Source organism: Babylonia areolata, chromosome 8, assembly GCF_041734735.1.
Source record: "Babylonia areolata isolate BAREFJ2019XMU chromosome 8, ASM4173473v1, whole genome shotgun sequence".
Taxonomy (NCBI): Eukaryota; Metazoa; Mollusca; class Gastropoda; order Neogastropoda; family Buccinidae; genus Babylonia; species Babylonia areolata.
The window spans coordinates 46,584,401-46,601,331 of NC_134883.1; the positions used below are offsets into that span (position 1 = coordinate 46,584,401).

The 16,931-nt window shown below is 48.4% G+C and overlaps 1 protein-coding gene across 1 annotated transcript in view; it reads left to right on the forward strand.

Annotated features, from left to right (window-relative positions):
• The window catches only part of LOC143285304 (uncharacterized), a 188,015-nt gene extending 173,202 nt beyond the window's left edge, over window positions 1–14,813 (forward strand). The window contains exons 39-41 of the mRNA XM_076592568.1: window positions 9,689–9,805; window positions 12,999–13,838; window positions 14,678–14,813. Coding sequence (XP_076448683.1) covers window positions 9,689–9,805; window positions 12,999–13,796 — 915 coding nt within the window. The 3' untranslated portion in view covers window positions 13,797–13,838; window positions 14,678–14,813. The remainder of the gene's footprint in view (window positions 1–9,688; window positions 9,806–12,998; window positions 13,839–14,677) is intronic.
• Window positions 14,814–16,931: the final 2,118 nt, after the last annotated feature.

Consider the following 16,931-nt stretch of genomic DNA (forward strand, 5'->3'; position numbering starts at 1 on the left):
CCCCTCCTCGTCTTTTACTGGGACACCCCTCTGATATGTATGTTTATCTGTACAGTGGAACCTCCCACACACACACACACACACAGACACACCCCTCTGAGATGTATGTTTATCTATACAGTGGACCCCCCCCCCTCCGCACACACACACACACACACACACCTCTGAGATGTATGTTTATCTATACAGTGGAACCCCACACACACACCCCACCCCTACACACACACACACACACACCTCTGAGATGTATGTTTATCTAAACAGTGCCCCCCCCCCCCACACACACACACACACACCCCTCTGAGATGTATGTTTATCTATACAGTGGAACCCCCCCCACACACACACACACACACACACCCCTCTGAGATGTATGTTTATCTATACAATGGAACCCCCCACACTCACACACCCCTCTGAGATGTATGTTTTTCTACACAGTGAAACCCCCCCGCCCCCCACCCCCCATACACACACCCTTCTGAGATGTACGTTTATCTATACAGTGTCCCCCTCTCCCTCCCCCCCCCCACACACATCCCTCTGAGATGTATGTTTATCAAACAGTGCCCCCCCCCCAAGCCCCCCCCCCACCCCCCTGAGATGTATGTTTATCTATACAGTGCCCCCCCCCTCCCACACACACACACACACACACACCCCTCTGAGATGTATGTTTATCGAACAGTGCCCCCCCCTAACCACCACCCCCCCCCCCCTCTGCAATGTATGTTTATCTATACAGTGTTTATCTATACAGTGCACCCCCCCCCCCCCACAATGTATGTTTATCTATACAGTGCCCCCTCTCCCCCCCTACACACACACCCCCCCTCAGAGATGTAAGTTTATCTTTACAGTGGAAACACCCCCCCCCCCCTAAACACACACACACACACACACACACACACACACACACAACCTCCATGTCCCACGCTGTGTGGCTGTCGATACGTCACGTGACCTGGACACTTCACCCTGTCATCACTTTACACATCCATTTCTTTCATCAATCTTCCGTCCCACTCTCTGTCCCCTCTTTTCTACAGTTTTCTCCGATACTCTGGTCGATAAAGGTTTTTGCCCCTCCCTGTGACAGGGACCACGTGACCCTGAGTGACAGGGATCGGTCTGTGTGGTCACGTGACCTCGGTGTGGTCACATGATAATTTGTGTCAGGGAGCGGTCTGTGTGGTTAAATGACTCTGTGTGTGTGTGTGTGTGTGGTCACCTGACCCTTGTGTCTGAGGTCACGTGACGCACTGAAGGCAGAGCGGATGGAGGAAGGCCCATGATGGTGATACCTCACAGCGGGGCTGAGTTGTCCCAGAATGTGAGTGGTGGGGATGGAACCCCACCCCGTTGTCAACAGTGACGCTAGCCAGCTGACCAGACCACTGGGCCAGCAGCTGCAGAGAATTGTTCTGGCAGCTGTCCGCGTGCTGCAGGCCCCTTATTGGATCTGTGCTGGTGCTGCCGCCTGCAAACTGACAGGGCCGACAACTGCTGCTGACATGGGGCGTAGAGTTCTTTCTTGCATGGCTGTGTGTCTGTCTGTCTGTCTCCGAAGAGAGCGATGCACACACACACACACACACACACACACACACACGAGATAGGGAGTGATAAAGATACAGACTGTGATATGAAATAAATATCGCGTATAGAGAGGATTTGATTGTTTCCAGGGTATTTTTCAAGCAGAAAAGTATTTGTCATGTGCTGTGAACATGACGTCAAAATGTGGACCTCTGTGCCAGTATCATCACGGGATCCTCTGTGTCTCACTGGGTCTTTGCTGATTAATCATGGTTGATTGATCAAGGCTGTTGTCCTTTGCAAATTGTTCAAGGCTAATTATTCTAACTGATGCCTGGAAACGAGCTTTAAAGGTTGGTGCCGAACAGGAGGAAGGCCTGATTGGGCCGAACATCACTGTTGACCGCGTTGGCGAACATGTCTTGCCCTTTGTGGACTTCACTTGGGCATTAATGTGTAATCAATACTGTGTACTCACAAGTATCACTTGCGCATTAATGTGTAATACGATGTACTCACAAGTATCACTCGGGCACTGATGTGTAATGCGATGTGTCCACCTGTTCTTTTTCTGATATCATTAATTTTCTTCCCAGTGTTCACTGAGACAGTTCCTCCCATTGTTTACTGAGACTTCAGTTCCTTCCAGTGTTTGCTCAGACATGTGTCACGTGCTGTGTGTGACCTGTTGCAGTCAGAAGGAATCCCTGCTGTCTGTGGCAGTGGAAAGGACACAGTGTACCGCTGTCTGTGGCAGTGGAAAGGACACAGTGTGCTGCTGTCTGTGGCAGTGGAAAGGACACAGTGTGCCGCTGTCTGTGGCAGTGGAAAGGACACAGTGTGCCGCTGTCTGTGGAAAGGACACAGTGTGCCGCTGTCTGTGGAAAGGACACAGTGTGCCGCTGTCTGTGGAAAGGACACAGTGTGCTGCTGTCTGTGGCAGTGGAAAGGACACAGTGTGCCGCTGTCTGTGGAAAGGACACAGTGTGCCGCTGTCTGTGGCAGTCTGTGGAAAGGACACAGTGTGCCGCTGTCTGTGGCAGTGGAAAGGACACAGTGTGCCGCTGTCTGTGGCAGTGGAAAGGACACAGTGTGCCGCTGTCTGTGGCAGTGGAAAGGACACAGTGTGCCGCTGTCTGTGGCAGTGGAAAGGACACAGTGTGCCGCTGTCTGTGGCAGTGGAAAGGACACAGTGTGCCGCTGTCTTTGGCAGTGGAAAGGACACAGTGTGCTGCTGTCTGTGGCATTGGAAAGGACACAGTGTGTCGTTGTCTACTTGATGAAGGACTGCAGGCACTGTGTTCTGTTCCTGTGATAGGTCAGTGTGAAACATATCTGTTCACTTTGACAGCTCAGTGTGGAACCTCTCTGTTCCTGTGACAGCTCAGTGTGAAACACCTGTCTGTTCCCTATGACAGGTCAGTGTGAAATACCTGTCTGTTCCTGTGACAGCTCAGTGTGAAATACCTGTCTGTTCCTGTGACAGCTCAGTGTGAAACATCTCTGTTCCCTTTGACAGCTCAGTGTGAAACATCTCTGTTCCCTGTGACAGCTCAGTGTGAAACATCTCTGTTCCCTATGACAGCTCAGTGTGAAACATCTGTCTGTTCCTGTGACAGCTCAGTGTGAAACATCTCTGTTCCCTGTGACAGCTCAGTGTGAAACATCTCTGTTCCCTATGACAGCTCAGTGTGAAACATCTCTGTTCCCTGTGACAGCTCAGTGTGAAACATCTCTGTTCCCTGTGACAGCTCAGTGTGAAACATCTCTGTTCCCTGTGACAGCTCAGTGTGAAACACCTGTCTGTTCCTGTGACAGCTCAGTGTGAACACCTGTCTGTTCCCTGTGACAGCTCAGTGTGAAACATCTCTGTTCCCTGTGACAGCTCAGTGTGAAACATCTCTGTGCTTCCAGGCACAGCATCAGGTACACACACCATATTCATGGCTCCACAAACAATTCTTTCTTCTGCTTTTCAGTTCTGGAAGGAATCTGACATGTTTCATTTGACGTCATGGTCACGTGCATTGATTGTTCCGTGCATGCCAACCTTATTTCTTTTCTTTTCTTTTTTTTTTGGAGGGGGGGGGGGTGGTATTTGGCTTTCACCTTGTTTTGTTGTTGTTTTTCCACAGGGCCGGATATAAGAAAACAAGCACAGAGTGCATATTCCTATTCACTCTTGAAATAAAATTTCGTTTCCGTTCTCTCAGGCAATCATATTGCTCTCTATCATTATTGACTGTCAGCCCTATTGCTGGACCCCCACCCCCACCCCATCCCCCACCCTCCCTCTTACCCCCAGCACTCTGTGCTGTGTTATTACACGTGGTTTTCCTGCACTGTTCTCCTCCCAACAGTTGTCGTCTGCTACCCCTTGCCCCCTCCCACCAGTCATGTTCCCCCATGTTCTTACGTCATGACACGTGGCACTCAGCGTTTCTCTTGTTAAACACTGCTGTCTGACGTCAGCACACGTGGCAGTTAGCGTTTCTCTTGTTAAACACTGCTGTCTGACGTCATCACACGTGGCAGTTAGCGTTTCTCTTGTTAAACACTGCTGTCTGACGTCAGGACACGTGGTAATTGGCGTTTCTCTTGTTAAACAATGCTAGTCTGACGTCAGGACACGTGGTAATTGGCGTTTCTCTTGTTAAACACTGCTGTCTGACGTCAGGACACGTGGTAATTGGCGTTTCTCTTGTTAAACAATGCTAGTCTGACGTCAGGACACGTGGTAATTGACGTTTCTCTTGTTAAACACTGCTGTCTGACGTCAGGACACGTGGTAATTGGCGTTTCTCTTGTTAAACACTGCTGTCTGACGTCAGGACACGTGGTAATTGGCGTTTCTCTTGTTAAACGCTGCTGTCTTACGTCAGGACACGTGGCAATTAGCGTTTCTCTTGTTAAACACTGTTGTCTGACGTCAGGACACGTGGTAATTGGCGTTTCTCTTGTCAAACACTGCTGTCTTACATCATTACACGTGGTAATTGGCGTTTCTCTTGTTAAACGCTGCTGTCTTACGTCATGACACGTGGTAATTGGCGTTTCTCTTGTTAAACACTGCTATCTTATGTCATGACACGTGGTAATTAGCGTTTCTCTTATTAAACACTGCTGACGTCATGACACGTGGTAATTAGCGTTTCTCTTGTTAAACACTGCTGTCTTACGTCAGGACGCGTGGTAATTGGTGTTTCTCTCTAACACTGGTGAAGGCACAGAGATTTGTGGGTGTGTAGGTAGGGGAAGATGGCTGGGGAGAAGAGAGAGAAAAAAAGGGGGGGGGGAGGGTGTCTACCGCCCATAAACTGTCTTCTGGACCTCTTCCCGTCCACCCCACACACCTCCCTCCCTCCCCCCCCCACCCCTTCCTCCCTCCCTCCCTCCCCCCACACTCCCTTCTTCCTTCCCCCAACATCCCCTTGCTCCCTACCCCCCCCTCCTTCCTCCCTCCCCCCAAATCCCCTTCCTTCCCCCATACCCCCTCACACCCCCTTTCTCCTCTTCCCCTCCCCCCCCCACCCACACACCCTTCCTCCCTCCCCCTGATGTGCATCTCGGCTTATGACGCAGGAAGCTTACTATGACGTATAAGATGAATGACGTACAAGTTGAATGACGGATAATATGAATGACGTGAAATTGGGCGTTTGGTTACGGCACTGGGGAACCAACATGAGCGCTTCAGTACGCCCCCACTCCCTTCCTCCTTCCCCCCTCCCCCCACACCCCTCCTCCCTCCCTTCCCCACCCCCTTCCTTCTTCCTCCTTCCCCCTCCCCCCACACCCCTCCTCCCTCCCTTCCCCACCCCCTTCCTTCTTCCTCCTTCCCCCCCCCCCCCCCACACACACACATTTCCCACAGCTTCCTCCCTTTCCCACCCCTTTCCGTTTGGGACTACATGACAAGGATGTAGTTTTATTTCTTTTGTTTTATTTCTGAAAATACTCCGGCGTCGGCCAGGCACGAAAGAGACAGACAGCTGTGGTGTTGGTCAGCAATCATGAGGAGACTTTGGTCAGTTTGACCAGCCTGGAGTTGGTGGTCACAGTGCTCTGATTCAGCCCATTGCACACTCACACCCCACAGTTACATGCCTCTGATGGGAATGGATCTCGCGTCTTCCCATCTTACACGTCCACACCATTAACCGCTGGACCACAGCAGCTGATGTCACTGGAGTGGTATTGATGGCTTCACTGAGGTGTTGTGTTGAGGGCAGGTGTCACCTTGTGGTATTGCTGGCTTCATTGAGGTGTTGAGGGCTGATGTCACATAGTTGTATTGCTGGCTTCATTGAGGTGTTGAGGGCTGATGTCACCTGGTGGTATTGCTGGCTACATTGAGGTGTTGAGGACTGATGTCACTGTGTGACATTGATGGCTTCACTGAGGTGTTGTGTTGAGGGCTGATGTCACTGTATGGTATTGTTGGCTTCATTGAGGTGTTGAGGGCTGATGTCACTGTGTGGTATTGTTGGCTTCATTGAGGTGTTGAGGGCTGATGTCAGCTAGTGGTATTGCTGGCTTCATTGAGGTGTTGAGGGCTGATGTCACTGTGTGGTATTGTTGGCTTCATTGAGGTGTTGAGGACTGATGTCACTGTGTGGCACTGATGGCTTCATTGAGGTGTTGAGGGCTGTTGCGGGCTTTTCTTGCTACCCACAATGGTGTCTGCCTCAAACGTGCTGGCCCCACTGACGTTTGTAGCTGGGAAAAGTTGACTGTGGTGTCTGGCATCAACAGTGACTGTCCTGTCTGGCATGGGCCTCGTTAGGATCGTTAGCAAGGATCTCTGTATGCTCAGCATACACCAACATTCCAATGATGGGAGTGGAGAGCGTGGTAATCCGCACTGGCAGTAGACATGTGGAACAGTGAGTGTGTTGTGTTTGTGTGGTCAGACTGTGAACATTGAGACAGGTGTGTGTGTGTGTGGTCAGACTGTCTGTTAGCCGCTTGTAACGAGGGCCTGTTCTAGGGTTGATCGACGTCCACAGCGAACAGAGAGAAATAGTTCATTGACGCCCTCTCCTGTCACGACAGTGGTGACACTGGTCAGATATAGTTCATTGACATCCTCTCCTTCTGTCACAACAGTGGTGACACTGGTCAGATATAGTTCATTGACATCTTCTCCTTCTGTCACAACAGTGGTGACACTGGTCAGATATAGTTCATTGACACCCCCTCCTTCTGTCACAACAGTGGTGACACTGGTCAGATATAGTTCATTGACACCCCCTCCTTCTGTCACGACAGTGGTGACACTGGTCAGGTATAGTTCATTGACACCCCCTCCTTCTGTCATAACAGTGGTGACACTGGTCAGGTATAGTTCATTGACACCCTCTCCTGTCACAACAGTGGTGACACTGGTCACGTGACTTGTGGACGCGGGTTAGTGAAGACAGGGACAGTGGTCTGTCATGATGTTGACATGGCCTCTCAGTCTCTTCGGTTTTCTTTGCTATGCTCATCCTGTCCTTTCTTGCGGCACTGGGCAGGCTGGGAGGACCTGACAGCACAGGGGCTCTGTGCTGAAGTCAGGTTCAGTTTCCTTTCTCACGGAGGCGTCTCTGTGTTTGGACATATCCATATACGCTATATCACATCTGCTAGACAGATGCCTGACCAGCAGCATAAGCGTCTTAACCATTCTGCTGAAGACAGAGACAGAGAGTCCTCGAGAAGGAAGGTGGCAGAATGGTGAAGATGCTCATCTGCCAACACAGTCCGTGAGGGTCTGTGTTGGAATCCCGCTCTCGCCCTTTCTCCCACGTTTGACTGGAAAATCAAACTGAACGACAGTCGTTTAGATGAAATGATAAACTCGGGTCCCGTGTGCTGTTCGCACTTGACGCACTGAAAAATAACCCGTGACAACAAAAGTGTTGTCTCTGGCAAAATCCTGTAGGAAAAAAAAACACTGATAGGTACACAATATAATGCATGCACTCAAGGCCTGACGAAGCGCTCTGCTTATCAGGCATCTGCTTAGCTGATGTTGTGTAGCGTATGTGGATTTGTCCGAACGCAGTGACGCCTCCTTGAAAAATTGAAAGTGAAACTGAACCTAAACTGAATCAACAACCATCTACCTGAAGATCCAGTCATCAGCCCCATCCACATGTAATATGTAGCTTCTGTTCAAACGTGAGAGAGAGATAAAGAGAGAGAGAGAGAGAGAGAGAACAAGAACAAAACTTTAATCTCCAGGCCTCTGGCCCCTAGAAAGAGGTCAAAAGTACACAAAATGGTGATCACGAAGCGACAACAAAATATAAAATACATACTAACTTAAACCTGTAGAACAAAAGTGCTTCTTGTGCATAGTAAATTAATTCTAACTTTCATCATTGTTGTCACAGAATTCCTGTCGTATCTTCAGGGCATTAAATATATAAACGCAGAGTTTAGTAATACTGTAAACAGAACCATTCTTCAGCAAGTGGAGAGAGAGTTTTTGTGTGTGTGTGTGTGTGTGTGTGTGTGTGTGTGTGTGTGTGAGTGAGTATGCACAAGTTTTTATATTGATATGCACTTGTGTGTATCCTAATTTCAACTGTGTCTGTGTTTGTGTATGATTTTCTATTTATGTTCGTATCTTGTTATGTACTACCCCCCCCCCCCCCCTCCCCCAATATTCCTTGTGACCCCAGTCCACTTGGTAAGACATAATCTATTCTATTTAATCAGGCATCTGCCGCTTTACACCCCCATCCCACCCCCCACCTCACCCCAGTCCCCCTCTCCCACGCAAGAGATGAGGTGTAGTGTTGTCAGAACACACATTGTGACGCCTCCTTGAAACTCCCAACTTGATGGTGTGGATTTGTCGTGAAATCAAAAGCCAGCTGACATCTTGACCATTCTGTCAAGTTTATCACCAAAACGTCTAAATTAAGAGGCAGAATTTACACAAAATTCATTAAAGATTTTTTAAAATCTGTCACAGGAGTGACTGACTGGATAACTGTGTCCTGTTCCTGTGGTGTGTGTTGTTTCTGCTTGGAGTGCTGTTCGGTTTCCACGTGCAGATGGTGAGAGAGTTTTTGGTCGGTGTGTGTGTGTGTGAACTGTTTTTGGCAGTGCGGGTCGGGCTGTGGTGGCGACAGGTTTGTTGTGTGGGAGTTCGCTTTTCTCACAGCTATGTTTGGGACTGGCGTTTCACTCCCTGGCCAAGGGCGTGGTGAGTGTGAGTTCTCTTCTCTCACCAACTTTCTGACTGGAATGTCATTTTCTCTTGTCTTTCCTTTCTCCACTGCTGTCTTCACGTTCTGGGTAAAGCTGAACTTATTTTTCGATGTTGTATGTATAATTAATTGAAATCCACTTTCCTTCCTTCGTTAGTCTCGCCTTCAGATGTTTACTGCTGTGTTCCTCACTTCCCAACTGTAGGTCCGTGACATAACCTACATTGTGTAAAGAATTGTATTCTGTACACTGTAGAGGAAGTTGTCCATAAGTGTTTCATGCCCTCATGTGTGTGTGTGTGTGATAGAGAGGGGAAGAGATGTGATATTAACATGGGAAGGCAGGACTGAGGATTGGAGGAGGTCAGGCATGACGACCAGCAGAACAGGAAGTCAGGCATGACGACCAGCAGAACAGGAAGTCAGGAATGATGACCAGCAGAACAGGAAGTCAGGCATGACGACCAGCAGAACAGGAAGTCAGGCATGACGACCAGCAGAACAGGAAGTCAGGCATGACGACCAGCAGAACAGGAAGTCAGGAATGACGACCAGCAGAACAGGAAGTCAGGCATGACGACCAACAGAAGAGAGGTGGGAGGGAGTCGTGACGGTAAGATGGAGAGACAGACACACACATTGAGAAAACCGGAGTGGCTCAGGAGTGACACACAGGTCAACTCACGTGCAATACAAACACAAGAAAACCACGTCATTTTCATCTCTGTATTTCATTTTGCTGGTTTGTGAGGACATGGTGGAAAGAAGTTTCCCATCAATAAAGCAATCCACTACTCTGTCTTTGTGTGTGTGTGTGTGTGTGTGCGCGCGCGCGCTTGCATGCATGCTCACGAGTTCAATACCAATCATGTATTGTGCGTGCATGAAAATGTGGTACACAACTTGTGTGTGCGTGTATCAACATGCGTGTCTGTGTGTTACAGGTGGTGAGGGTGGGGGTGACGGTGTACCGCTATGTCAGTCTGTCCAACGCCCGCCACTGGCTGGTCCACACCCTGAAGAACACCAGGGGTCGGGGGTCCATTCCTCAACACCAACAGGTAAGACAGTAAAGTCTGGCCAGGTGTTCACGGTCACACATGGCCAGGCGTTCATGGTCAGTGGTCACACATGGCCAGGCGTTCATGGTCAGTGGTCACACATGGCCAGGCGTTCATGGTCAGTGGTCACACATGGCCAGGTGTTCATGGTCAGTGGTCACACATGGCCAGGTGTTCACGGTCACACATGGCCAGGCGTTCATGGTCAGTGGTCACACATGGTCATGTGTTCATGGTCAGTGGTCACACATCGCCAGGTGTTCATGGACAGTCTCCTTCCCCAACCCAACCTCAGCCCCACGTTCTGTCTCTCTCTCTCCAACTCCACCCACCCAACGCTCTGTCTCTCCACCCCAGCCCAGCCCAGCCCAGACTCTTCTCTCTCCACCCCACCCCACACTGTCTCTCTCCACCACACAGTCTCTCTCCACCCCACCCCACACACTCTCTCCACCCCACCCCACACTGTCTCTCCACCCCAACCCACACTGTCTCTCCACCCCACCCCACACACTGTCTCTCTCCACCCCACCACACACTGTCTCTCTCCACCACACAGTCTCTCTCCACCCCACCCCACACTGTCTCTCTCCACCCCACCCCACACTCTCTCCACCCCACCACACACTGTCTCTCTCCACCACACAGTCTCTCTCCACCCCACCCCACACTGTCTCTCTCCACCCCAGCCCATGCTCTATCTCACACTCTCTCCACCCCACCCCACACTGTCTCTCCACCCCACCACACAGTCTCCACCCCAACCCACACTCTGTCCCTGTCCACCCCACCCTACACTCTCTCCACCACACTCCACACACTGTCTCTCTCCACCCCACCCCACCCTGTCTCTCTCCACCATACACTGTCTCTCTCCACCCCACACTCTCTCCACCACACAGTCTCTCTCCACCACACAGTCTCTCTCCACCCCACCCCACCCCACATTGTCTCTCTCCACCCCACTCCACACTCTCTCCAACCCACCCCACACTCTGTCTCTCTCCACTCCACCCCACACTCTGCCGCACTCTCTCTCTCCACCCCACTCCACACTCTCTCTCTCTCTCCAACCCACCCCACACTCTCTCCCTCCCTCCCCACCACCACACTGTCTCTCCCCACCTCACATTCTGTCTCCTACCCACCACCACACTCTCTCCCCACCCCACCCCACCCTCTTGTCTCTCTCCACCCCACCACCACACTGACTGTCTCACCCCACCACCACACGCTGTCTCTCTCTCTCCCCACCACACACTGTCTCTCTCCCTCCCCACTTCCCTCTTTCTCTAATCAACAAAGTATGCTTTGATTTTTTATCATTATTTGACTTTTTCTATCTATCAGAGGAACATATTTTCGGTTCTGGGTTTGCTTTTCAGTTTTTATTTGATTTTTTTTTTCTCTCTTTTCAAGGCATGTTAGTTGATAGCTGTTGTTGTTTTTTGTTTTTGTTTTCCCTTATTAGAGAAATTGATAACTGCTTTGTTTTTTCTTCTTTCCTTATTACAGAAACTGATTTGCCTTTCTGTAATATTTTTTCGTCTTTTCCTATTAGGTAATTCTATATCTTTGGTTCTGGTTTTTATTCTGGTTTCAATTTTTACCAGATGTTCATTTCATCAAGCTGATGGTTCTCCTTTTTTTGTGCCTGCGATGTCTCCTCCTCCTCCTCCATAATTATTATGTTTTTCTTCTGTCTGCTTTTTCTCGTTCAGTTTACCACGCTTGTTTTGGCGAGGGCCTGGCGAATAGCAGCTCCTCCTTCACGCCCAATAAAACATTCATTGGAATTCTCTCTCTCTGGTTTGTTAGTCAATTTGGAAAAAAAAAAATTAACAGTATGGGTGGGGGGTGCGGGGGGGGTTATAGGATAAGTGGACACCTATTTCTACATGAAAAATGGTTTTTAATGAAATACAGCAGTTGAGTGGTGATTTCATGTAAATTATATTTTCAGCAAATTTAAGTCTGAACTGTGCATGGGGAAGATTCTTTAGGAAAGGGTAAGAAGGGTGTAATCAGTTTATTTTATTGTTACGAAAGCTCAATTCTTTTGATTGCCGTTTATTTTGGAAACTGTTTAGTGCACAGATATAACATTTACTTGCACATGCGACTGAAATTTGGGGACTAAGAATCATTACAGATGAATGGCACAGAATAACCTATTCAATTTTTAGATTTAAGACACTTGATTTCAATACAAAATAAAAATGGTTTGAACCTGGGACTTCCATAGAATGACCATGCCCATCATGTGGATTCCAAATTGATGGTGAAAAACACTTTTTGTTTCTGCGTAAAGCTTTGGATGATTTGCGAGATTTTTTTTAATCAGATGTAGCTAAAAGCACGTTTCTGTTTTATTTTCTGAGGATGAAATTCTAATTAGATCGATTGCCAAAGTCATCCCAGAAGTACAAAAATAAGACGGAATTGTTATCCATGAGTAAGGAAGTTTATCGTAGTTGATTGAATGCTGATGTTCTGCAATGACAGTAGAGAGAACATGAATTGACATGTGAGTGCAGGGTCAAGTTTCTTTAATATGGTGATAATGTTACCAATTTTTATTTAATTGCAATGTCTGAAAGTGTTAGATCATAGTGTTGTAATCTGTACACGTAAAAAAGAAGTGATTGTTACCCCCTTGTCAAAATACCTTTATAGGCTCCGACATTTTTTAAGTCGAGCTCTCTCTCTTTCTCTCTCTTGTGTGTGTGTGTGTGTATGAGAGACCACAGAAACAGCTAGTTTTGGACTATCTTGTATCTGTGTGAACTGTGTACGACGCCCATATGCATGAACTGAAGCCAGCCATGTAACATGCCATGTGAGAAATGTACCATCTAATATGTTATACACGTGCCGTGTGAGGAAAGTGCTGTTTGAGAAAGTGGCGTGTGGAAAAAGTGCCGTTTGAGAAAAGTGCCTTGTAAAGAATGTGCACAGTGACGTATGTGATACTATGGCGCCACGCCATGAGTGTTGTGTCATCAGCAGTTATGTGTCGTGTCAGCAGGAGTGTTGTGTGTGTTCTGTCATCAGGAGTGCTGTACGTTGTCATTAGGAGTGCTGTTTCATCAGTAGTGCTGTGTTGTCATCAGGACTTGTCATCAGGAGTGTTGTGTCATGACTGCTGTGTCATCAGGAGTGTTGGCATGAGTGCTGTGTGTTATGTCATCAGGAAGACCTAGTCACTCTGCAGGGGGAGAGTTCCAGAGAATTGAACCTAGTGGCCGGTGATGGGCAAGGCCCACAGACAGCACACAATGAACCACTGCAGACAGCACACAATGAACCACACAATGAACCACTGCAGACAGCGTACAATGAACCACAGCAGGAACCACAGCAGACCCCAGACAAGGCAGGGGACAGGGCCACCCCCCCGGCACACAGCAACCCCACCAGCTCTGTGTGGGAAAGGGGAGACAACACGGGATCCACAAAGCAGTGGTGCCCCCAGACTGCTGTCCCTTGCCCTGCGCCGGGGAACACTGAGGGTCCACACGTGACCCCTACCAGTCCCCAGCCTGTGTCGGCCACTCCCCCCACCATCCAGGGCTCAGACACCACAGGTGGCAGTGCAGCAGACACCCAGGGTGGGGCCAAGACAGACAGTGCAGCAGACACCCAGGGTGGGGCCAAGACAGACAGTGCAGCAGACACCCAGGGTGGGGCCAAGACAGACAGTGCAGCAGACACCCAGGGTGGGGCCATGGCAGCAGACACCCAGGGGTGGAGCCATGGCAGACAGTGCAGCAGACACCCGGGGTGGGGCCATGGCAGACAGTGCAGCAGACACCCAGGGTGGGGCCATGGCAGACAGTGCAGCAGACACCCAGGGTGGGGCCATGGCAGACAGTGCAGCAGACACCCAGGGAGGGGCCGAGGCAGGCAGTGCAGAGAAGCCTGGGGGTGGGGATGGTGGATGCAGCAGGAGGTCTGGAGGCAAACGGATGTCAGCCAAGAAGTGGAGTGACAGGAAGCGAGGAGCAGCATCCAGTGTTGTCCTCCCTACCAGGTCAGTGTTTTTTTGTATTTCTATTTCTTTTTATCACAACAGATTTCTCTGTGTGAAATTCGGGCTGTTCTGCTCAGGGAGAGCGCGTCGCTACACTACCCATTTTGTATTTTTACCTCCCTTGGTCAGTATTTACCTCCCTCCCCCTTGGTCAGTCAGTATTTACCTCCCTCCCCCTTGGTCAGTGTTTACCCCTTGGTCAGTGTTTACCCCTTGGTCATTTTTTACCTCCCTCCCTTTTGGTCAGTATTTACCTCCCTCCCCCTTGACCAGTGTTTACCTCCCTTTTGGTCAGTATTTACCTACCTCCCCTTTGGTCAGTGTGTCCCTCCCTCCTCTTTGGTCAGTGTTTACCTATCTCCCTTTTGGTCAGTGTTTACCTCCCTCCCCCTTGGTCAGTGTTTACCTACCTCCCCTGGTCAGTGTTTACCTCCCTTGGTCAGTGTTTACCTCCCTCCCCGTTGGTTAGTGTTTACCTCACTTGCTCAGTGTTTAACCCCTCCCTCCCCTCCCCACTTGACAGTATTCTATGTCTGTTTTCAACACTCATGACATGTATTTACAGCATCTATAATGTATGTTGACAGTTTCTGACACGTGGTTTACAGCACCTATGATGTGTGTGTTTACAGCACCCATGACATCTGTTTACAGTACCTATTATGTGTTTACAGCACCTATGTGTATTTACAGTACCTGTGACGTGTGTTAACAGCACCGATGACATGTTTACAGTACCTATGACATGTGTTTACACCTATGACGTGTTAACAGTACCTATGACGTGTATTTACAGCACCTAGGACAGTGTTTACAGTGCCTGTGACATGTGTTTACAGCACCTATGAAAAGATCCGACTGCAGTGCCGGTCATGGCGGCGGCCAGAGGGAGGAGTGAACAGCAAGATCATGGTGACCTACCTGCGTGCCATCCTCTTCCACCTGATGAAGAACCCCTCCTCCTCCCTCCACTCCCTCAACCAGCACTGTGAACTGCTCTTTACCCCCGTTGACCTCCGACACTTACTGCAGGTAACAGGGGGGGGGACAAATAGGAATTGAACATAACTGTAGTGTTATTTCACACTGTGAAAGTGTAAAGTCACTGTGTGGGTGGTGTCATTGTGTAAATTCACTGTGGGTGGTGTCATTGTGTAAATTCACTGTGGGTGATGTCATCGTGAAAAGTTTATATGGATGGCATCATAGTGTAGAGTTAATATGGATGGTGTCATAGTGTACATGGTCTAAAGTTACCATGGGTGGTGGCATTGTGTATATGGTTTAGTTACTGCGAGTGCTGTCATAGTGTAAATATGGATGATGTCATAGTGTAAAGTCACTGTGGGTGGTGTCATAGTTTTCATGATATAGGGTGGGGGGGTGAGGTGGTGGACTTTCATCTTGTGCAACAGATAGGAATGGAACAAACTGCATGTTTGGTGCTTATCTGTTATGCATGTGTGGGTGTATGTGTGAATGTGTGTTTCCACATTTTACATTTATTTGCTTATTTATCACCATTGTTGTCTTATTTATATATTTTTTTTTTTTTATTACCATTTTATTAGTATTAGTAGTACTACTACCTTTTTCTATATTATAATTATTATTTATTTATTTATGTAAGCTTATCTATTATTTATTCCCCCGGGTTTTTTTCGGGTTTTTTGGGGGGTTTTTTTTGGTTTTTTGTTGTTTTGGGTTTTTTTTTCAAGCCCTGACTAAGCGCGTTGGGTTACGCTGCTGGTCAGGCATCTGCTTGGCAGATGTGGTGTAGCGTATATGGTTTTGTCCGAACGCAGTGACACCTCCTTGAGCTACTGAAACTGAAACTGTTGTGGTATTTTACACTTTGAGCACTGTCATAGTGTAAAGTCACTGTGGGTGCTGTCCTAGTGTGTCATAGTATAAAGTGAATATGGATGGTGTCAGCATAAAGTGAATATGGATTGTGTCATAGCATAAAGTGAATATGGATGGTATCAGTGTATGTGGTGTTAACCTTCGCCGCACTGAGCTTCTGACTCGAAGATTCGTCCCAAGGTGGGCCTCTCAGACCCACATATCGCCAAAGAAGCAATGGGCGGTTTACCCCTTAATAATCCCAGCGTGGGCCTGTCAGACCCACAGGGTTGCAAAGCAGGCAAGCGAGCGATAGGGCCTAGGGCTGAATTTCAGCCGTCACCAGTGCATCTTGAAACAAGCATGGCATCACAAGCATCCATGGTGGAAGAAGCAGAGCGAGAACTTCGCGCTGCTTTGGGTGTATTGGGGTAAGTAATTCGATCGCCCATGTTGCATCCTTATTATTTATTTGTGTACACTTTTGAAACATTTAAGAAATCCTGCCCGTTTTTTTAAATACTTTACGTGTTAAGTTAGTTGCATGAACTGCTGCCGAGTTTCAGGAGGCAGCATAGCAACACACATAGATCTAGCGCTCTATTACGCTCTGTGTGTTATAGGGGACTAGTTTATGAATATCCATTTTGTCTATGGCTAGCAATGGCTGCAGCAACTTATCAAAATTGAATCTAAACTATTAGCGCCCTAACAACATGCATTGTGAAGCTGGTTGTCTGCAGGCAAGCGATGGTGCCATGTTTACAGTAAATTTGGATCCCCTTTCAAAAAAAGCCTTTTCCAACAAAAACGCTTTTGGGGGATTAGTTTTTATATATGACACTTTTGCATCTATTGTTATATGTTTACATATGATGTACGTATCATGCGAGCTCAAGTGCACAGATTGCTCTGCATGTGTGTTGTGGGGGCTAAGATATGTACGATTGATTGTGTGTGTGTTTGGGGTGGAAATGTGTTTATATGTGTATTTGGGTGGGCGCTGGTGGTGGTGAAGTGGCACAGTCGTGCATGTTCCCTGCCCCTGGCCTTCATTATAGCCCTCTGCAAGTGACGCCCTACCTCCAATGGGTTGCAACCCCCACGTTTAGTGGTTGATTCCAGGTATTTCTGGAAGGCATTATCAAAGACCATATTGATTTGCCAAGCAGAGAAGGATAGAAAGCAAATAATAAAACTGACAGAGAATGACTGGCAGCAGAGTATAAAATCTCAAGAAGAAATGAC